The 24,046-nt window shown below is 36.7% G+C and overlaps 1 protein-coding gene and 1 non-coding gene across 2 annotated transcripts in view; one reads left to right on the top strand and one right to left on the bottom strand.

The window, feature by feature from the left end:
- The window catches only part of LOC145219285 (zona pellucida sperm-binding protein 2-like), a 48,971-nt gene extending 25,286 nt beyond the window's left edge, over positions 1-23,685 (top strand). The window contains exons 8-11 of the mRNA XM_080086668.1: positions 21,810-21,880; positions 22,090-22,279; positions 22,520-22,628; positions 23,283-23,685. Coding sequence (XP_079942794.1) covers positions 21,810-21,880; positions 22,090-22,279; positions 22,520-22,628; positions 23,283-23,446 — 534 coding nt within the window. The 3' untranslated portion in view covers positions 23,447-23,685. The remainder of the gene's footprint in view (positions 1-21,809; positions 21,881-22,089; positions 22,280-22,519; positions 22,629-23,282) is intronic.
- Trnas-gga (transfer RNA serine (anticodon GGA)) lies at positions 19,073-19,146 on the bottom strand. The gene has a single exon. It is a non-coding gene; the product is annotated as a tRNA-Ser (tRNA).
- Positions 23,686-24,046: the final 361 nt, after the last annotated feature.

Below are 24,046 nucleotides of genomic sequence, written 5' to 3'. Positions count from 1 at the left end.
AATTCAGTCAACCAAAAGGCAGTTACTAATACTAATTCAATTACACAAAAACACTAAATAATATTAATTAGGTGAACAGAATATGCCAACTATTACTAATTCAGTAACACAAAATGCATTTAATGATATTAATTCTGTCATACAAAAAACACTATTTAATGCAATTTAATCATACAAATTATACTAACTATAATACTAACTGAGTTAATCTAAATACAACAACTAGTACTAACCTAACAAAATACACTATTAGTTTAGTTGAAGCTATTGGCCAGCGGTTATTAAACTAGAGGCCACAGACCTTTTGGGGTTCACAAAGCGAGTTACGTAGGACCACCAAGAGCTCATGACTCTACAGTCTTACTTTATGTCAGATTCATGCTCAATTTTACCATTAGAGGTCTCCCAAGCAATCCCACATGGCAAGGCACAGGCTGGTAGTGGTGGGATTCGAACCCACGACAGAAGTATTTCTGGAATTCGGGCTCTACCAACTGAGATACACAGGCCCAGTGAAAAAAACGTCGAAAATCACAAGCCCCGTTGCCTGCTATGTATGGTGCACATGTCAACTTCGTAGTAGGATTCGGTATAACGCCTGTAATAGCCAGGCCTGGTGTACTATGTCTTTTCGATAAGTATGCCGTGATCGCTTGCCTGCATCAACGCTTCAGGGCTGATCCCAGTAAGAATATATTCATCTTAGCTTGAATAGTTAAGGTTTCGTTTTGCCTAATTTTTTTTATGTGCTTTTAACATTGTAATAAGTTTTGACCTGGAATTGGACAAATTTTGTTTTGTGGTTTATCGCGACCAATGAGCATGAATTTCTACTATTTTGGTTGTATTTTTGTCTGCATTATTCGTTGCGACCCATAGGTTGGAAAATACTGTCCTATATGACATGCAAAAGTTGTATGTTTTTATAGATCAATCAAGGATACGTCTTTTTGATAGCTGTTGCATAGAAATCTTATACATCATGTGGTTATTGTTTCTATTGTTTTTCGTCGGATGCGTGGAAGGTGAATGTCCGGGTGAGGATCTCAGTCTCGCTCCACGACCTTATACAAGTAAGAAATCATTTTATTTGATACACCTTCAATGTTAGGCTTTAGTCTTTAATATCGCGGTTCGAACAAAAACTGAAATCTATTACACGAAAAAACGACACCATTTATACAATGAAAACAAATGTACGTGTTTTTCATCATTTTGCAAACTATAAATACATATGAATATATTCATTACCTACTGAGAACTTATTAATCGGGCCAAAACACATTTCCATTTCTGCTTTACTTCTTTTCCTTTGATTAGTATTATTACTATTTATTCAAAGCTTATTTTATTCCCAGAACCAAAAAATCTCTCGGTTTGCGAGGAACCGTATAGTGGTCCCAACTGCACCTGCCCTTCTTCAATGTTCGAATGTACATGTCACAAGTTTGGTAGGTGTGGGGACAAACCAGGATGCATTGAGATGTGGTGGGTAAACAACTGGAATAACCAGTGTGGTGATTGGAGTGATGAGTTTGGTGATTATTGTCCTGAAGGCAGGTTTCAGTGTGACTGCTTCAACACATCTTGTAAAGGTGTAATTGGGTGTGGGCCATATTGGGCAGTGCAATGTAATGGAAACACAGAATGTATAGATGGCAGTGATGAAGTTAATTGCTCTTGTCCAGCTCATAAGTTTGAATGTGGTTGTTTCAAAACTAACAATTGTACAGAAGGTCATGGTTGCATCGAAATTGATTACGTTTGCGATGGAAGAAATCTCTGTGGAGATTGGGGTGATGAAGTTAATTGCACTTGCCCAGCTGATACGTTTGAATGCCCCTGTTACAAAACAAAGAACTGCACAACTGTAAACGGTGGTTGCATAAAAAACAAATGGCATTGTAATGGAATTAATGACTGTGGAGATTGGGGTGATGAAGTTAATTGCACTTGCCCAGCTGATACGTTTGAATGCCCCTGTTACAAAACAAGGAACTGCACAACTTTAAATGGTGGTTGCATAAAAAACAAATGGCAATGCAATGGGCGGAATGACTGTGGAGATTGGAGTGATGAAGTTAATTGCACTTGCCCAGCTGATACGTTTGAATGTGATTGTTACAAAACAAAGAACTGCACAACTAATAATGGTTGCATCTACAAAAAATATCAATGTGATGGAGATAAAGACTGTGGAGATTGGAGTGATGAAGTTAATTGCACTTGTCCAGCTGATAGTTTTGAATGTGATTGTTACAAAACAAAGAACTGCACAACTAATCATGGTTGCATCGACAAAAAATATCAATGTGATGGAGGTAATGACTGTGGAGATCGGAGTGATGAAGTTAATTGCACCTGCCCCGCCGAAAAGTTTCAATGTGCATGTGTTGCCACGAAGCAATGCATCGGAACAAAGGGTAGTTGTATTGACCGATCTTTGTTATGTAATGGAAATGGTGACTGTTTTGATGGTAGTGATGAGACACATTACACATGCAACTGCTCTGGAGTTCACGCAAGATGTCCGCGCGATCCTGGTAACCAACTTCGCACATCTACTGGCAGATGTTTACCTGTAAACTGGATTGGTGATGGATTTAAGGATTGCTTTGATGGAAGTGACGAACTGTGTTCAATCACAAACTTTACATGTCAATCTTGCACAATGTTTGCCACTACTTGTAAGAGTGAGCAGCTTGTCAGGTATCTTGTACATTCTCCAGTCCCACAAGAGTGCAACACGGTAATCCAACCGTCGTGTGTTGATGACATCGACCGTTGTGAAAACAAGAATGTGATTTGTGTCTCATCAAACTGCAACGAAAGGAAAAATAAATTTTGCCAGAAGGTTTTTATTTGTGAAAATGAAGAAATAATAGCTGGTAACAACTTCTGTGACAGAGTTAGTAGTTGCAGTGACAAAAGCGATGAAATCAACTCAGGATTTGGATTTAAATGCTCTGGATCATCGAGACAAGGTGTTTGCGTTTTGCCTCAAGTTAACGTTTACGATTCAGTGGCTCAATGTTCTGATAGGTATGATCTTTGTTTCGTCAACGGACAGTTTAAATGTTTTCAGTGCCTGGATAAAAAGTTAATCATATCACCAAAGCAAGTTTGTGACGGTATCGTGGATTGTTTTGATATGTCTGATGAGTGTTTATGTTTGAATCAAAGTTTGTGTAAAGATATAAGGGGTTCTTGTCCGTCAAATCAGATGCATTGTCAAAATAAATCTGTTTGTTCGGATCAAAGTGGAAAGTTGTGCAATTCAAGTGTGCAATGTGTTAACCAAATGAACACGAAATACTGCTCGGTTACTAATAACTTGAAACAAACTCAGTGTTTGCCAGAATACACCAAACACCTTAGACTTGACGAAGTGTTTAGGTGTGCAAAAACTGACAACCCACCATTAAGGTATTGGTTTCAGTATTGGTTCAAAAAGGGCGATGAATTTGACCTTTTGTTTAACTCAATATGCGATGGAATAGTGGATAAGCTTGGGGTGTTTGGGGAAGTGAATTGCCCAAACAGATTTTATTGTTTATCCAAAGAAAAAATCAGCATAGACATCTCGCAGGCTTGCGACGGAAAAATTGATTGCGATGATAGTTCAGATGAATTTTCAGGACTTTGTCACAATGTTCGCTTTTATTGCAAAAGCAAAAATAAGATTTCCATTGACAGAAAAACTCTTTGTGATGGAATTATCGATTGTGACAATGAATCTGATGAAAGCAGATGCCGTTGTGAAAAAGTGAGGTTTTATTGCACAAATAAACAACCTTTGTCGGTTGAATGGAAACTGGTGCAGAATGGAATTCGCGATTGTTCAGACGGAAGTGACGAATGTGTAAACTTGGCTGGAGACGCATTTGCAGATGTCAACGAAATGATTGCTAATTCAATTTACAGAGCAATTTTTTGGATAACAGCTGTGTTAGCCTTGGGTGGAAATTTGTTTGTGTTCATTGCAACTGCCTACAGCTTATGGAATGTAGACAGGAACAAACATGTTTTTATTAACACCAGTATTTTTATTCTTAACCTCTGTTGCTCAGATTTCCTCATGGGAATTTATCTGCTTGCAGTTATAGTGCAAGCCACACAATTTTCGGGCTCGTATTGTCTATTTGATAAGCAATGGAGATCAAATAGTTTGTGTTCAGGACTTGGAGCACTTGCAATTATTTCCTCAGAGGCTTCAGCGTTTACGATGACGGCCATGACAACCTTTCGCCTTGCATCAGCCTTCAAACCGTTTACAATTCGAAATATGGGTGCTCTTAAAGTTTTACTTACTGAATTGTTTTGCTGGATTTCAGCTGCGGTTTTGGCAATCATTCCCTTACTTCAAGTCAATTCAGAATATTTTACAACTGATATCTGGTTTCCAAACAACATTTTCGGAAATGACTTTGTTTCCAGGGAAAACATATCACTTCTTGCACAAAGAATTACCAGTAGAGAACCGGAGAGTTGGGACCAAGTGAAACAAACAATTAAGGAAACATTTCCCCGCAACCCAATCAAGGGGGAGTTTGGATATTATGGAGAAACAAGCGTATGTATGCCACGTTTGTTCGCCACAACCAGTGAATTTGCTTGGGAATATTCAACTTTCCTCATCACAATCAACTTTCTTATGTTCATCTACATGGTGGTTGGATATATTCTCATCTACAAACAAAGCAATCGGATGAAAGAAGCCAGAAGCAATGACGTCAGCTCCAAGATGCAGAAGAGAATCTCGAGGTTGATTCTGACCGACTTCTGTTGCTGGATTCCGATTTGCGTCTTGGGATATTTGAGTATTGGAGGAATCAAGATGCCACCAGATGCTTATGTGTTGAGTGCTTGTCTGTTGCTTCCAATCAACAGCGCTCTCAATCCATTGCTTTACTCAAAAGCAATAGAAGATCAACTTACTAGGGCCAAAAAATATGTGAGACAAAATGTATCTTCTATCGGGGCAATTACAAGTCCCCCAACGGAATTGACTGTGACCTACAATGCTGGTGCCGTTCAGGAAGGCGACAGAGTAATTGAAGTGCTTGGATAAAGTTTCATCCTTGAACACAAAAACGTATACGATATTTTGCTTTAAAATCGTTGCATTTTTTGAGGGATTAATCATGATAGCTTTTATCTGATTTTCTTACGATTTACAAATGTTTTCGATAAAGTGTTAACTATTTGAGCATTTTGAGACTTGAAATTTAAATGCATTGTACTCAAAGTTTGTGCCTGGCGTACTTTGATTTATGTATATATTCGCCTTGATGGTTGGTGTGCATGGACGCTTCAGCGCTGATACCGTTTATGAATTTATCTTAACTTCTTACAATTGACGAAATAATTCTTTGCTTACTGTGAACAATTCGAAAATGGTAGTCGTTTGTAACATGTCGAATTCTTTGATGGAATAGCATATCTAATCATATTGTTATGTTTGTATTAATGCCATAAAGTTTAAACCGTAAACTGCCAGTTTATTTGAAACAGAATGCTAAGTATTTGTTGCGCAACCACAGTTAAAAAACATTCATTTATTTGTAACTTAGCTTGATGTGTTTTATTTAATGTGATTATTTTATTTGTTGTGTAACTTGAATGTTGTAAGAACTGCGTTGTATGCTTCGTAATCAAGATTAAAATGCAAAAAGCTGATCAGCATATGTACAATGTAGTTTTTACAAAGCAAGTTTACATATTTTGATAGACTATCGCAACTTCAAATCCAAGTGTCGAAAAACGTTTATAATCAAAGATGTTTGGGGGAATTACCTATAATGGTTAAAATTGGAATGCAAGGAAAAAACAGGACTGTTATAGTTATGTTTCGTTTTGAATTATTATTAAATGTTAAACAAGACCAGATATTTCTAAGAATTGTGAAAAACATGTTTAATTCAAAGTAAAAGCATCCAGCCAATAAATGATAAGCTGCCGACACAGCACACTGTTTTAACCTATAAGGTCTCCCAACAAACTAAAGTGTCGTTGGATAGCTACACCAGCCAATACGACCGATCTCTCGTCACCAGCTGCACTAATGATACCGTATAGGTGCACTGTCTGCAGCTTATGTTTAATGCTTCTAAAATACTTGTTTGACATTGATTTTATGATAAGAAAATCTGGACTGCTTGCCAATTGTGGGCCTGGTGGGAACGGTATATTTGTACTTATAAAGCATACAGAAATCCAACAAAGGGTCACACAGCTTCTTGTTCACTACAAAAAAGCAAACCGTCTCAGTAAGAAGTCAACCACAATTACTGGGCTTTAATACGATTAAACGTAAACGGCTATAGGGGCATCCTTAAAGTCACTAAAAATGTTAATGATTTTGCGCAATTTGTGACGATGGGATCGCAATGTGTTTACGAACTAATATATAATCGGGGGAATTAAACTAAGAGCAGTGTACCCCGGGAGTACTTGCATTGATTTATTATATCGAATAAAACACTATTTGTCTTATTTATTTATATAGAGTTGTATACGGGCCTGACATTGGAGCCCCAACCCGGCCCGAACCCGAATCGTTTCTGAGTAGCTCGTTTAGGCCCGAAAGTTTGATTGACGTGTCTATACATTGAAGCCTCAGGAAAGACCAAGACAAGAAACTCAATGGATAATTAGTCTTAAACAAGGCGTTTTAGGCCTGTTCGACATTAGGTCAGTTTTAGCAACTGGCTAGTTTAATTAATTTAACTTAGCTAGTTAAATTAGTTCAATAAATACTAACATAGAGTGTAAAGTGAAGCCCGAAAAAAGCCTTTTTTTAATAAACCCTAAGCCCGAACCGGAACTCGACTTACAACTCTGTGTCATTAAACGCTATTTGTACAATTGTTTGTTAACATTTTACCAAAGGCACCGAATTAAAAAAAATTGAGATTTCAAAATGACGTCATGTGCTTGGTTTTGGTGGTACTTTATATCATAAATTGATAAAAAAATATATTTGAAAAAATATAAATTGAAAAAAATCGAAACAATATTTTAATCAATAACAGACGCAAAACGTCGGTTGAAACGATGCAGTTGCCAGAAGGGATTTAGGTAATATAACTAAGTTAAGCTACTTGCACTGGTCGGTTTAGGGAGTAAATAAATGTCTTTGAATTGGATTACTTTGCTTGACTACACATTACCTATTGTGCCTTCAAAACACATTGATTTTGGCCACAACGTGGTTTTTATTGAATGGATGATATGTCCTCAAACTGTCACCGATAATGATGTAGTATATTTAGATACAACAATACGCAATATCACAAAACCATGCAAATCATCGAAAACGCAAATTCACGATAAACATTATGTCCGTATATGTAGATGTGCACCGCACTAAGTATTAGGTACCAACAGGTCGGTTTTGTTCTGGTTGCAGATGGTTGTTTGGGTTTCTATTCGTATTACTATCCATTTGAGCTGGTTCATTTGCTGGTGGTCCGAAAGGTGGTGGCGGTATGACTAATTCCTCTTTATATGCAAACTTATAAACAAAACGTATTCCTTTTTTAACATTTTTTGCCAAATTAGCAAATATTTAGTTTGCTAGATCCCGTATTTGTTACGAATTGCAAATAAATTTATAGTTTAATGGTGAAAATAACGGCCAAATAAACTATAACGGCCAAGTAACAAATACCGGCCAAATAAAAAATAGTGACATGCTTTTTTACAGCAACAAGTGTGTAACTCATGTGGCCTTCATATCGCTGATGATAGTATGAGCATTTACTGAAACGTTTAAACACTTAACCATGTCGTTTTTTACGTTTATTAAAGCCGTTATTTTCACAATATAATTTATGAACAGATCTCTATATCGTTTTCCAAAATTCATAGTTATATTTGAAATTATGAAAGGATTACGAATAAAATAGTTCTTGCCTGTACATGTTTACCTTGGACATGTATCGCAATGTATTACCACATATTAAAGTTGTACCCTTGGGGAATGCATTGCCTGGTGCCCGTGGTGCTGGCATTGCTTGTAAACATGACTGCGATGGCAATGGCGGTGGTGTTGGTATTGGTTGTGTATATAATGGAGGTGGTGATGGCTGTAGATGTAGTGGAGAAGTCAGATTCTGAAAAACATTCGATTCAAAACATTTCGATTCTAAGAACAAAAGCAAAACTGATACACATGACAGCGCTGACAAACTGTAATGTTTATATTAATCTACTTCAAAGATCTAAAAACATCAACATAAACACATGTTACCACTTAGCAGGATAAACACATGTTTCATTTCGCATTAATCCTACATACTTCATGTGTATGTAGTGAATGCTCCATTTCTTTCTGTGCCATTGTTGTAGTCGACAACTTTTTTTTCGATGAATCAAATCAGAAAAATGCTTAGATTTTAAACGATTTGCTAGAAACCCATGTTAACTATAACAAAAACGTTTTTTTTTCTAAATGATTTTTGGTTTGCAAACAGTTTTTTTGTCATATCTTTTTTCTTTTATTGATAAACATAAATTGTAACTCTGATTCGGAAACTTTGATTTCAAATTACAAAACCCTATTTGTAAAGTTTGTCAATTCCATGTGAACAAAATCATAAAATTCCCAAAATCATAAAATACTACATTGCAGAGTTCAAACACAAGTTTTAAATTAGGTTTAATTTACAGCGATTCAAGCAACCGGTAGGAAAAGTTCTGGTCGTTGTGTAACAAAGTCCTCTAAAAAGTGAAAGAATGAATTTACTGCGCAATATGTATGGTTTCCCTAATACTTACGTTTACACAAAGTGACTTGTCAAGTCACTAATGCTAAAACAGTCAGATGTAGAATAAAAAGTCTTCAATTCTCAGGTAACATTTAAACACAATTGAAAATGGTTTAAAAGCTTATTCATCTTTGGCAAAAAGTTTAATTATATATGTGGTCCTCTTTTACATGTTTAATTATATATATCGTCCTCTTTTATCCAACTTCGAACACAGTTACCCACTGTGTACAAAGGGTGTCATATTTGACTCATATACTTGCTTTAGTATTGCAAATGATTTGATTGTTAACTTCTAAACCTTGTTAAATATCTAAAACCCCTTGTTTATAACACTTAGCACATTGGTCCATATTGGTCTTGTCCAAAAAATATCCATGATGTCGTATTTAGTGTTATAAACAACTTAGACAAATCACATTTGTTAGCCATTTTAGAAAGTTTTAATGTCAGCATTCCTACAGTTCAAGTCCCGTGCAGTTGCAGTACGTCTTTATACATGTTATAGCTTTCAACATGAGCAATATGAAATTTTTCGTAGCCATCTCATATAACTCCTCAGTTCATCCTGAACTTTTAAAAAGCACATTTAGTTTCTTCCTGGTCTCTGTAGAACTGATCATTTGCCCATCTAGAACTGTAGACAAAGTGCTGCAAAGGCTTTAACCACGAGAAATATGCAGACGTACAAGAAACAAAATCAAAACATTGGCCACGTCATGTCACATTTTGACGCGCTGCTTCCAGGATGTGACGTAAAACAATCTCAAAAAGGAGTGTAAACGATTTAATGGCACTTTCACCAGGCGCTTATGCCGGATAAGCTGCACATGTAGCATGGTTGTCTGCTTGGTAACCTATGTTTTGCATTTTTGATTGAGATGAATAGTTTAAAAACTACGCTTCAAGGTTTTAATGGCCACTTGTTAGATAAAACATATATAGGTTGAGTATAACCTAGATACATGCATTACATGTCAAATACATACAGTTCTACGTAAGTGAGAGTTTAATCTCAACATTCCCTTGTCACATTTAACACAACAAAAGCTTTGCAAAATAGTAACAAATACTGCTAAAGTGTATTCCAAACTAATCCATTTGCATTAGTGAAGAAACCAACAGTATTCTGAGCCTATGGCAAATAAACGAATAACCATTGTTTTTAATGTACATTTAGCCAAGCAATGGTTTCTACGAGGCTAGTTTTGGTCAGTTTGCAACTGATTATCAGGGTTTCGACCCTCATCGCCATCCGCATGTGCTGGTTCTTCTGCTGGGGTTCCATTAGGGTCGAAGTTGTCAAATGCAATTCGAGCTGAAATGATTATTTGGTAAATTAAAAAAAGTGTCCAACGACGACAGAAAGAGTTTTTTTTTAAAAAAACTCTACTTACATTGGTTTACAGGTGGTGGTGTTGGAATGTTTGGATTAAATTCTCTCATCTCAACTTTATCGAAAATCTATCGAAGTAATTTTGAGCTTAACTTGGTGCCAACGATATTTAACAGTTTTAATTTAGTTTGTTTGTACCTGCTAAACATTAAGTTGTTAAATGGGATTCAAAAACACATTTCAAACCAAGTTGATAGCATAGTGTTAAATTTTCTGAAGTAATGCGGTCTCCATTTTTGGCTAAAATTTATTTAGAAGAATAGATTGTAGTAAATACTATTTTTATTATTCTTACTTGGCGTGGCTGAACTGCTGGACAACCCACTATCTAGAAAACAAAAAGGCAACAAAATTGCAAACTGAAGTTTATGGTTCACTTGCGACGACTACTCACGCACTCACGCACGCACTCACACACCCACGCACTCATGCACTTGCGCCCTCCCGCCCTCACGCCCTCACGCACCCACTCACCCACTCACCCACTCACCCACTCACCCACTCACCCACTCACCCACTCACCCACTCACCCACTCACCCACTCACCCACTCACCCACTCACCCACTCACCCACTCACCCACTCACCCAGTAATCCTGTTCAACATAGGTGCATACATTGTAGGTATTTGCTGATTTGTTTAACAATCGAGCACCAATTTTAGACCCGCATCAAATCTTTTTCTATAATCCAAACTAAAACCCGAAAATAATAAAGGTATACAACGATTAAATTGATGTGCCATTGTTGGAATTATATAAATGATTTTGGAAGTTGAGATGGCAAAAAGATAATAGAGATAATACAATTAAGCAAACAAATGAATACATGAAAAGTAACTCTCCTAGAACTAATAATACAAAAAATTTTAATATACAGGATTGCTACGCTCCGGTATGTGGCACACTCAAACATTTTAAAAGCAGTTTGTGTAAAAAGTGCTGAGAGTTAAGATCACTACGTTTAGTCTATGGTTCCATAATATTAATAACAATAAAATCAAGTCAAAAACTCAGTTTTTTTGTTTAATTTAGTCCCCAAATCTATTCTAGTCTTACTGTAAATTTAAATAACTGCGCTCTTTACGTCATTTATCGGTATTTGTTAGTAGCTTTGAAATGAGCTTTAGGATTTTCTACCCATTTTTCTGTAATGATTAAACAATCATCAGTTTTGAAATCCAATTTTAAACTTTATTGATTTTTCTAACTGTGCTGAATACCACTGTCTTTGAAATGCCACATTTGCACTTTTACAAATAAGACATATTGTACAATACCCTGCATTACTACGATACTTTTTGTATCATATTGGTCATTAGGACATTTTTTTTATTTATATTTAATTATGTAGTTTTTTTGCACTTTTGAATATGAATGGTGACATATTACAACAGTATGATTTGTTACTTTAGTTCGCTCGTTGTTATATATCACGTCGAAACGAGGTGTTATATCTTAAAAAGGATAAGCACATTTTTGAACAAAATTTTGTAATAAATGTTTTGATGTTAACCTGCGACGACTTTTGCAATCCAGTTCGCGACGACTTTTGCAAATCCAAGTATTTCATAGTAGTGTAAAAGACTATTCCCCTGGGGGTTTGAAAAGACAACGAAATAAAAATAACTATCTAACCTGCGTGGGTGTATGTTGTGTATCCTTTGGGATTTGATCCTCATTGCCATCCGATTGCTCCGGTGGGTCTGGGATTCCGTTTGGGTCAAAGCTGTCAAATGCTATTCGATCTGGTAAAAGTGACCCATTACGTACAAAAATTTTTGCAATGTTTATCGTTTTTTAACCTTGGTTTGGTGGTGGTCGATTAAAGGTAATGTCATATTCTTCACATGTAATCTTGTTAGAAACCTGAAAAATAAAAAGTTAAGTTGTTTTTTCAATGACAACAGTGTGTTGTGTACTTAGCAGGAAAAAAATAAAAACAATATAACGTCACCTAATAAATACCCCTCATCTTCAGTGGTTGGAACAATATTTTGGAAGCATTTTTAATGCAAACTATAAAACTATTCATTTACACATATAACTTTGGACAATATTTCTTTAGAAATCAAGTTATTGCTGTCGGTACCTCTTTGCAACTGCAGATAGTACGGCCGATATCTCCAAAATGCTGTTAATTATAACCTAATTAAATTAAATAGGAATTAAATTTCGCAAAACATTTGCACTTTACCGGCATTTTGGTATTTTGCTGTTCATCCCTCACCGAACTTTGTGGTTCTTTTTCCGACGTGTTGAATGACATTTGTTTATTTGCTTAAGTAATTAAATGTTCTCTATTTTCGTGTATCAATTGGCTGCAGGCATACAGGAGGGCATAGATCGCAATAAAGTAATGATAAAGCGAGGGGACGCATTAACAGGACTGTAATCAAATTCCATTTATGCTGCCGCTATTGGTTTAATTATAGATTCATAATTTAGCAAGCTATGGTGTGACAACTTATTCAAATCATTGTTCAGCAAATTCTAAAACTGCTTTTAATAAGTTTGAAGCGTGCTTTTTGTTATATCCTAAAGAATTTTTTGACATTATTATAAAACTATGCAATTTTACTTTGCTGAACAAATCATCGATTAAATAGTTTATTGCCTTACAATTTTGAATGATTCAGCCACACGCTTTAACGATTTATTTTACAAAGTTTGAGGAACAGATGCATTCATTTTCACCACTCAACAGCAAAATTATTGTACAGCCATCACACACAACACAACTGTTTAATACACCACCTACAAAAAGCGATGGTACACACGAACATTACTGCATTTACACTGCTTACTAGAAGTCATAATAAATGACCTCAACAAAAGAAATGAATATATCTAAACTAAATAGTTCAAAGTATATCATTGCCATTCGAACCAACCTTCACAACTTAATTAATGTGCATATTTACACAAATTAATAAAACCTTTCTGAAAAGTTAACCGTACATAGATCCTTAGAATTCATATAACTGCACATAAACTTGCACTATAAAGTTTGTCATAAAATATCTTCTTTTAAATAATTTCACTGCCATGTTGACTATACTTAATAACTTACTAGATGATGATAAATGATAAATGATCTTAAGATAATAAATGAATATCCATCTAAACCAATAAGTTATAATCATTGCCATGCCGTCGCAACGTATAAATGTACAAATTTACACAATTTAGCATTACCTTCTTTGAAGCAAAGCTTCACAGATCGTTAGTATTCATTAAGTTGCACATATACTTGCACCATAAAGTTTTTCACAAAGTATCTCTAAGAAACAATAACTGTACAGACTCACTTCAACAGAAACGTCAAAGCATTGAATACGTCATGTCACACTTTTCTGACTAATTGGAAGTGACGTGTCATAATCGTGAAAAGGAAGAGAGTGAGTGCAAGAAGTTTTACCTAATGTTCGAGAAATGACACAAATAGAGAGGATCTTTCACTTATGAAATCAAAAAGGTAGTTGTTTACCTGAGTCATAGTAAACCGGGCATATGAAAAGCGTCATATCGAATCAGTCGAAGTATTACAACATATGCGAGACGTAGTCTTAAAAAACAAGCCTGCAGTGGGATTTGAACCCACGTTAGGTGCCTTTACGGGACTTGCGCTCTACCAACTGATCTCAATTGCTGATTGGGTATGATTTTTTACTGGCCTTGCTTACTAAGATTTATATATGAGTGTGCTGTGTTGCAACAAAATGTTAATTAAAATAAATGATATAGAGACTCGAGTCGGTGACTGGACTCCAATGCAACTTGATTCGTTTCTTTTACTGACTTGACGTAACTTAAGTCTCAGCTGTGAAAAGACTTGGCCTCGTTGCACTAGAAGGAAATTTCTTAACAGATAACCTGTTCAGTTGGTTTAAACCAAACAACAACCAAACTGCATTTTGGGCTTACAAACGATCTAGCGCATGCGCTAAAAATTGAAACTTTAGAATTATGAAAAAATTCTAAGGGTTGACGCTTTTTAATGAGTGTCATTTAACCATTTACGCTTTATAATACTGTGTAGCTGCAGCGCGTTTAGCCATTATCCACCAATTCTGCCCTCCACTTTTTTGCGTCCCATAAAGTCTCAACGTTGCGCAGCTATTTCCGGCTTGGTGATTGTTTCTAGTGCAATTGTGTCGCTATGTTTTATTTCACCGAGCGAAATAAACTCAACTCAACTCAACTCAACTCAACCCGTTTTAAGTTGACTCTACTTAAAGGCAGGGACACAAATGATGGATCATGTCTACTGCAATGAAGTACTGTCTGATTTATGGTAACAAAGTAGCAATAAACCAACACAAAACTGAACTTTAAAAAACTTGTCTTGAAGAACTAACTAAGACGTATTTTAAGTCTCAAACTGCTGCACAATACATGCAAACTGACAGCATAGTCCTTTTCCCTTCGGTATGATGACAGGAAGCTGGCTTATTGCAACATGTACACACCGCTTTGTTCTGTATGTTCTGCACAGAGACGGGCTCTTAAAAGATAAATCGTATTTCTAGCACCGTACGTTGCTCCTTTGGCTGCACACCAAACGGTATAGCAGGGAGAAACATAATCAACTTAATAACTGTAGATCCGCATTTAAATAACAAATAAGAAGTTTTCACAAATGTATCTCACAACATTTTACATACATTAAACATTTTATGGAATGAGTTAGGGTTGAAACGGGGTGTGCTTTAAGTGTAGATTTGTGAATTGATTTTTAATAAATCAGGCCTGACTTTATAATTGGAATCATCATTTTTTGATGTGGGTAGTAACTAAGCAATAGAGATATATTAGGTTTTAAATTGAACAAGGCATTGAATGGGAGATAGTTTATTTAAAAAAGAACAGCAAATACTGAAATATTATGCTTTTTTGCTGAATGTTTTGGAGGATTTAAGTACAAACGTAACGTTTTATTTTCAGTAATAAAACCAAAACGGTTAGAAATGTAACGAAATAATTGAACACAGGTTCCATAATACAGTCGAACCACATGAGTTATGTATTACGCATTAAATCCAGTTGTTTTAAGCGGCATCGTTACCGCATAGGCGCCGAAACTGTATTGTTCCGGTTTGAGTCACCTGCATTGTGTTACGAGGTTTGTGATGGTTTGCGCTGGCAATCTCTAAGTAGGCCGCAGTGTGTTCGGGGTATATGAGGAAACATGAAGCATACAAAGCATTTTAGCTGAGATGTAGCATTATGATACTGGCATAGCTGAAACGATTTAAACAAAGCTTTTGCAACACTTGACTCAGCAATTCAGTCACTGACCGATTGATTCAACTGTAAGAACTGGTATTGGACAAAGTTTGCTAAATACCGATAGATGGCACAAAGAGCATTTGTAAATTGTCAAGGAAGATTGTATGAAAACCCTGACGGTTTATGCGATTACAGTTGAGGTGAGGTTTTATAATGAAAATAATTTTAACCTGCAAACTTAGTTCTCGTGTTAAATTTAGCCCCTAACTCTATCCCAGACGATCTGTAGTTAAATAATTGTGCTCTTTACGCCATCTATCGGAACTTAATAAACTTTATCTGTCGCAAGTTTATTAATAGCTCTACCCTCGTATACACCCTTGTATAGCAAACGATTTCAAGGTGTAAGTAAAAGAGGGGGTGGCCAGTCGTGGGGAGCCCTGCAAGCTAACCAACCGTGTTAGGTAAGGGGTGGGGCTTTGATCTTGCTCATTTCAATTTTAAACTTGGGCGCCAAAGGACTTGTGAGTTTTTTTGTATACTGACCAGGGAAAAAATGCTGTCTTGCCAAATAAAATTAAAAATCGTGCAAACTGCTGTAAACACTAAAACGTGTTCTACGAAACTTACTATTAAACTTTTACTATGAGTTTCAGTACATATAGATGGTTAAAATCTTAAATGGTACACTTTATATCAGACTGTTACTCCCAACAAACTCGAGTGGCGTTACAAAAAAACAGCAGCTGCAATGACGGGACTTGTGGATTAAAACAATGGGCACTGTGTGCAGCTTGCTTCCGCGGAGTTTGAAAAAAGAACGACGACTCACGTGAACAACGTAATACGCGTTTTAACCCAGTTAGATGTAGCGGCATCGATACAGGGTAAGCGTCGCAACTGTATTGATCCGGTTTGAATCACCTGCGTTGTGTTGCGGGGCTTGCGGTGTGTACGACTGTTTATTAGACCACAGTGTGTTATAATGTCGAAAAGGAAATTGGCGCATACGAAGAGTTGCAGCTGAGAGGTAGCATTATAAGACTTGTATTGCTAAAATGATTTAGGCAAAGTTGTTGCCACACTTGACTAAACAAGTTCAAATAAAACATGTTTAAATATAGAAAAGCAAAAATATGCGTACGTAGTATATGTGCAAATATATATAGTTGTAGGTTATATTGGTAGTAGTAACTTAGTATGTTTAATGATTTATATGTATTGTATATTAGCAGGTATAGTTGATGTATCAAACAGTTGTGTTTTGTCAAACAAAACGTCCAAAATGTCAATTTTGCTGGTAAAGTTTGCTCTTTTCGTGGGCCTAATGACTTTATTGCATCGAGGTAAGTAAGTTTTGGCAACTATAGCAATAAAACATAGCCATTCAAAAAAAATTGTACTCGCGGCATATAAATTTACAAACTAAATATTGCAATTTATCAAATAAAACCATTGAACAATGTGTAAGTTTATTTCTAATGGTAAATCTCATGTTCAGTGTCGGACGGTCAGTGTCACGAAGCGGAAATAACTACAAGTTCGCTAGGAGTGAACATTTTACCTCAATGTACCACATATACTCGACGTGTCATCCACTCACTGGGGGCCACAAGAATGATTACTTATTTTGGAAGTGGAGAGCTAGCTGCAGACAACTTTTGTAAGGTAAAGTCTTATGAGTATAACCTTTAACTTCGGTACACAAAATGCTGTTGGTGCATTTCTTTTTAAACTGTAGGGCGGACAGTTTGCACACTTTCGATCTTTCTACATCTTATTGCAAGCCGTTGATTATTATTTTTTCGATGTTTTAACCAGAAAAAAAAAACAGTTTGTATGACACACGTGCGCATATAACACATTTATCTCAACTAGACGATTAAAGTAACGAACCAAAATCACTTCTTTTTTAATACTTTAACTCGATTTCTGGCTTGTTTCATATTGCCTGCTTGAAAAAAAAATTGTCGTAGACTTGATTTGGAGTTTTAATTGAAACAAAGTGGTTTTCGGAAAACGTTCGAAATTTGGTTTTGAACAAAACAGGCTGAAATTAGCCTTGACTTTTTACTCGGCCACATTTCTGTCGTATTTGTTTGACTTGGTTTAAACTGACGTGTTTTACACAATAGTTCGTTCAAGCTCGGTAAGAAGTCTTAACGAAACAAATTGTCATGAATGTGTAAATTTTAACCTTTAGCCTCATTGTGTTTAACCTAGATTTACGAGGGACCCAACGAGGAAGGTACATTGGCTGGAACGTTGGAAGGTGGAGGTTTATCTTTTCCGGTTTTTATTGAAAGCTCTACTGTTTATATAGCTTGTGTCACAAACCTCACAACGGGAACAGTAAAAATCGTATTGCACGCTGGTAAGTCAAATTTAACACGTTTTCCAAAAAGGTTTCATTTTGTGCAATTCTGAAAAGTCACTTCGTGAACTTGGCCATCCTCTTAAGTTTATCAATTCGGAGTCAAGAGAATATGTTTATTGTGTGTTATTTTAAGGTTAATACAGGCAAAGACTTTCATTCTGTTAAGTCTCATCAGTGAAACGGGTGAACATTAAGGGTAGAGGTTTGCGCAGCCAGGCCAAACAAGTCTCATGTTTTTTGAGTAACAGTTTAAATACATGTGGTTAAGTAACTAAGTAACTGTTCAGGATTCACAGTTGTTTTTATCGGCTGTAATGTGTGCAGTTGAACTATCAAACAACTTACGCTTATTGTGCATCAGCACGAAAGCTCCTATGGAGTTTTACATTACTGTTTTCTATGTATTTTAGCTACTTTGTGCGGAGAAGATGCTACCGGCCCGGTTTATAACTTACAGTCTCCAAACTTTCCGAGTAACTACCCAGCTACGTCTGGTTGTGTTTGGAGATTTCGCATGGAAAGCAGCACGTCCTTGGTGTTTCAATTCTCCACTTTTACCATCGAAAATAACTTTGACCTTTTATACGTAAGTGAGTGGTTATTTATTTTTAAATTACATTGCAGAACCAAAACGGACCGAACCAGGTTTTAATCAAGCCTCAGTTTGTTCCGAGTTTGGATTTTTTTTCAAACATGTTTTATTGACACAAGAGCCGAACCTATTTTGAAACGCCTGGCTCCAAACAAAACTTTTATTTAAATCACAACTAAGATGAACATCAATTCATAACTGGGATCAGCCCTGAAGCGTCTATGCAGACCAGCCATCACGGCACACTCATGTATAAATCACAGTACGCCAGGCCCATTGAAGGCGCTATACCGAATCAGCCGGTCACCAAGCATTCACCACCATATGGCAAGGCGTAGGCTAGAAAAATCTAGCCTGCGGTGGGATTCGAACCCACGACAGGAGTCTTTCCGGGACTCGCGCTCTACCAACTGAGCTAAACAGGCCCAGTGGAGAATCCGCCGAAAGTCGAATCACAAGCACCGTTGCCTGCCTCGTATGCTGCACATGTCAGCTTCGTAGTAGGGGATCGCCAGATTGACCAGTATCAGTTAAGATGAACATAAATTCATAACTGGGATCAGCCCTGAAGCGTCTATGCAGACCAGCGATCACGGCACACTCATATATAAATCACAGTACGCCAGGCCCATTGAAGGCGCTATACCGAATCACCCGGTCACCAAGCATTCACCACCATATGGCAAGGCGTAGGCTAGAAAAATCTAGCCTGCGGTGGGATTCGAACCCACGACAGGAGTCTTTCCGGGACTCGCGCTCTACCAACTGAGCTACACAGGCCCAGTGGAGAATCCGCCGAACGTCGAATCACAAGCACCGTTGCCTGCCTCGTATGCTGCACATGCCAGCTTCGTAGTAGGGGATCGCCAGATTGACCAGTATCAGTTAAGATGAACATAAATTCATAACTGGGATCAGCCCTGAAGCGTATATAGAATACATCGTTCAGACGTTTTAATAATCTCTGTTGTCATCATCAGTGGAGGTTGTCAATCAAGCTGTAGAACGCGGTATATAAAGCACTAAGAAAAAAAGGTAAATGCCAGGTGTGTGAAGTGACGTCACAGGCGATAACAGGGAACTGGCGTTTAGAACGGTGACGTAGAAAAAAGATAAGAACCGAAGAAATAGGTCAGGTGTTGAACAGACGCAAGGGCATGGAAACTGTGTCGATGTTGAGCTCGGAGTCATGCTTTTTGAATAGAAAGCGATTCGAGAAACAACAGTTTTACGCGGTCTTGGCTCGGCAAAATTAACTTTATGTGTGGGATTCGAAAAAATGTGCCGACACACTTCTGATTTTTGGTCCATGCGATGTTCTTAGAGTCCTACAGCCAGATTTTGTCGCGTTTCCCCAATATATGAAGCGCCGCAGTTGCAAACCAACCGGTAAACAACGTTAGTTCTCTCGATATGTTCCTGGTGCTTTTTTATAGGAAAATACTGTGAAAGTTTGTTCGTTTCATGGATAAGACGCAAGCGGATGTTGGCCCTGGTTCGACAAATAAAACGCTCCAATTTCCTATTGACTCTCACATCACAGATCGCCATTTTACCAACAGCATTTTTGTTTTGATTTTCTAACTAAACCACTCAAAGAAATCCATTTTACCGTTGCCTAAAAATCTAGAAAATTTGTTTTATTCTTTCACTCGTAGATAGAGATTATTTTGAGTGCAATCACGTCCTGACTGTTGTTTATTTAGTATTTTTTCCCAATGGTTACTAAGCCGCTAACAAACTCTCCAGGCACTCGAAACCCAGTCAGAGCGGTTATTACACCCAAATTTCTGTGAAAAACAGTTTTATTCCATTGACCAACCCCAGACATGTTTTTGCGGCGTCATAACTTCCCTTTTTTCTCCCGCGCCTTATGCACCCCCGATTTAAACCAGAGTTTTTCCACTAGATCAATGGAGCGAAATTATTTTCAGTTTAAAGACGACCAAGGAAATGTAGAAAGATTGACTGGGCATTATGGTGGAGGATTGAATCACACAGTTACTGCGACAAATCTTACTCTTATCTTTATCAGCGACGTTTCCGGTACTCAGCAGGGATTTAATGCGACGGTTAACCTTCCCTCAGGTTAGTGCTATTTGGTTTTAGAAAGCAAAAGACAAAAAACAAATCGGACAATGAATGTTTTAGGTACATTTTCAAAGGTTGATACTGATGGAAAAAATTAAACTTTCCGAATTACCCGTAAAGTAAATGAGATTATATTAAATTGATTTGCACCATATCATGTTCATTATTTGACATTTTGTCAATTCAGTGGCATCGAGCTGTAATTTTTTAGGTTGTGAAAAAGGGAAAACAAAACCCATTAGGTTCTTCTTGTAGAAAACTACAAAAATAGTTTTGAAACGCAAGTTTAGTGAAATGTGCTGAAGCAAAATTTTATCTATGCAATGCGGAAATGCAGATAATTTAATCAATCTTGTTATTTGGTTCAAAAACTTTATCTATCCAATGCAGCAAGGTGCCTGTTATTTAGTTCAAAAGGGGTAACCTAACTAAAAGTAATGTAATGTTTTCTGTAGGAACGGAACAATCAATGAGCGTGTGCCAGACTGAAAGTTTGACCATCCCGTAAGTTCTTCTTTTTTTTTCTTTTTGATTGATGTAACATTAATAAACCTTAAGAGATTAGTAATGATTGGGTTACTTTAGATATTTGATTTTTGGCATAGTGTTTTTAGACATCGCACAAAAACTTCGATTGTACAAATAAAATATAAGCTTTAAAGGTATAAAGAAGGAAGAATTGGATTCAAAGTTTCCAACCAAATAGTTCAAAAACCAGTTACGTTACGCATTGAGCAAAACGCAAAAAAGCTTGCCTGGGGAAGTCACTGTGCCCAAATACATTTTTGCTGAAGTTAAACTTGAAGAAATTTCTCCAAGCAACGATGACTTCATTGTCCAGGTAAAAAGTAAAACAAACTTATTGGAGCAAAATGGATAACAAACTCACATGATACACTTGTGTTTTTAGTTAAACAGAATTGTGTTACCTGTAGTCATTGTTTTGCTTTGTATGCAACATAGTTGAGATCTGACCCGAAATTCAAGCCCGAACCCGAATCGTTTTGAATAAGCCGGTTAAGGCCCAAAAGTTTGTTTGACAGACATATACATCAAAGCCTGCAAAAGTACAGAATATGTAATTACAATGGTTACGGTCATACAATGTGAAGTCAGGTCCGAATTAACCCAGTTGGTAAAAAATAACATCCGAATCGACCCAAAATGTCCGGTCCGTACTCTGGTGTGTAACTTGGTTTTGTATTTTAAACATAACTCCATCTTTAAGCCTTCCTTTAAATAAAAAATTTGAAACCTATCTAAAACAAACCTTATTCCGTGATTTAATATTGAACATCCAAACAATATATAATATACTGTTCATATGAATTTGGTACACTGTTTGTGCACAGCTTGAAGAATGTTGGGCGACACGAGTTGAAAACGCCAGTGGTTTGCCGAACTACCTTGTTGTAGCAAGCGGGTAAGCAGTAGTTGTGTTTGACATGCTCTTGCTTTTCGAACGGTGCATTATATTTCAACTTTTTTTTTCACGGGGTTCGAACCCAGGACTCTCCCGGGGACGAATCCCGATCAGGTTTTTTATGTCTGTATATGGGTCAGGCGCGCCAGACCGTTCGGCCAAGTTCCTGCCCTATTTCTACTTGCTTACATTGATGTGAATATTATTAGATGTATTGCGCCACCCAGTGGAGGCGAGGCAGCCGATGCAAAGATGTTAATGCGGAATTACAAATCCAACTTTGCGACGTTCAAGCTGATGAGCTTTGTGTGGACAAACTTTACCGACGCAGAACAATTTATCTACATCCACTGCGACGTGACCATCTGTCAAAACTCAACTGGACAATGTCCTGGACAGGTGAGTTGAGTTTGTTTGTTGTGTTATGCTCATAATAAGTACTTCGTCCAGCTGCTTACATCATTGCAAGTAAAGTGGATTATATTTGATTTACTTATTTGTCAATAAGTTTGCTTTAATTGAAATGAACATAGAAAAAACAAGATGTTTGAGTTTTTTCAGATTACATTTAGCTGCTTTATTTATCCTTAATAATACTTATATACATAAAAAAATTATAAATATTATACTGATTTGCAGATGTGTGGTGGGAAAAAAAGACGATCTGTTGACAACAATGGACGCAGCCATCGAGTTTCTGCAGGGCCAGTGCACATCTTACAAACTACCAAGTATTTGCTTATGCAAGGTACCAACACAATAATTAAACTCTTCTACATATTAACTTAGTTCAGGACAAATTACTGCAGTTGCCTATGTTTCAAGTTATCAAATTGTTGTATTTATCAACTAAAACCATTGGGGACATATTTACTACAGCTATATTAGGCCTCAATTATTAAATATTTCTCCTGTTTCTATGACAGTGAATTTGTTTGTTTGTTTTAATTTCATCCTCGATGGGCCGGCAACGCCTAAATGCGTTAACTAATAGTCATTAGAACTCACAAACTATTGAACACAAGTCGGTTGTACTAAACCACTCGGCCAACTTGGCTAACTTATGCATCGCTTTTTTGAAGTTTTATATAGGAAACATTCTCGGCCTTGAGTTGACCAGAAAACAAAAAAGTTACTTTAAAAACGAAATACTTAGTACTGAATAATGGTATGCGATGGGTTCGAATCCCACCATCAACTGAATGTTTAATCTACGACTTCTGGTCGCACTGAAATGCATTGATAATCAGCTTGACTCGGCATTAAGTTTCTTGGTCTCGTTCGATGTATATATAAGAATAGTATTATTTTTAGTCTGCATGAAGTGTTAAGCTCTAGTTCCCGTAACAAATGCTTTCGCATGCACATATGTTTATCTAAGTTAAACCTTCTTTTTCTGCAGACACTCTAGGAGACAGAAATGAAGCTAATGAAGCTAATGAAGCAGCTTATAACATCTTCCAACTTGGGATGTTTGTTCTTCTGGCTGCTGTAATTTTTGCAGCCGGTTACCTCGTATGGGGCATAATTGCCCAAGATCCAAAATCTAAACAAAGTAGTCTGTAGATAACATTTCGCAATAACTTTTCACAGATAACATTGTACTGTTTCTGACGACATAAAAACTCTTACAATTTTCCCCCAAACAACAACTAAACTTAGATTTCAAACTAGAGGGTTCAAAGCTAGTCATTACAGTACATGGAATATTTACTGCTTATATTTACTATTGTTGTCTGAAAAAATACCTTGTCGAAGTGTTTATGTTTCTATGACTGAAAAACAATATAATCGGATGCAATTGATACTGTGTGCGTATTGGTTATATGGCCACCAAAGTCACATTTTTGCTTTTCACGTTTCAATTAGCCATTTTAGAGTAGCATGTATCTCTTAATTAAATTGTGAGAGGAACTACTACGAAGTTTGTAACATTATAAGCAAATTGCTGTTTTTTAATAGTTGCTACATTTGCATGATTCATAGGAACCACTAAGTAAAACTAGAATGGAAGTTTAGAAATGGCAGTCACAGCCAGAATAAAGTTTTATGGTCAAAACATTTACTGGTTAAGTATTAAACAAGTTTTTGGATGTCGAGAGGAAATATGCTTAACAAGCTTATTTGTGGTGGATTTGGTTTGCAAGTTGGGATTGTTTCTTATGG

The sequence above is a fragment of the Phallusia mammillata genome, chromosome 3, assembly GCF_965637545.1.
Source record: "Phallusia mammillata chromosome 3, kaPhaMamm4.hap1.1, whole genome shotgun sequence".
NCBI classification, from domain to species: domain Eukaryota; kingdom Metazoa; phylum Chordata; class Ascidiacea; order Phlebobranchia; family Ascidiidae; genus Phallusia; species Phallusia mammillata.
The sequence above is the reverse complement of the archived record's forward strand: the minus strand, read 5'-3'. Positions and strand labels throughout refer to the sequence as shown.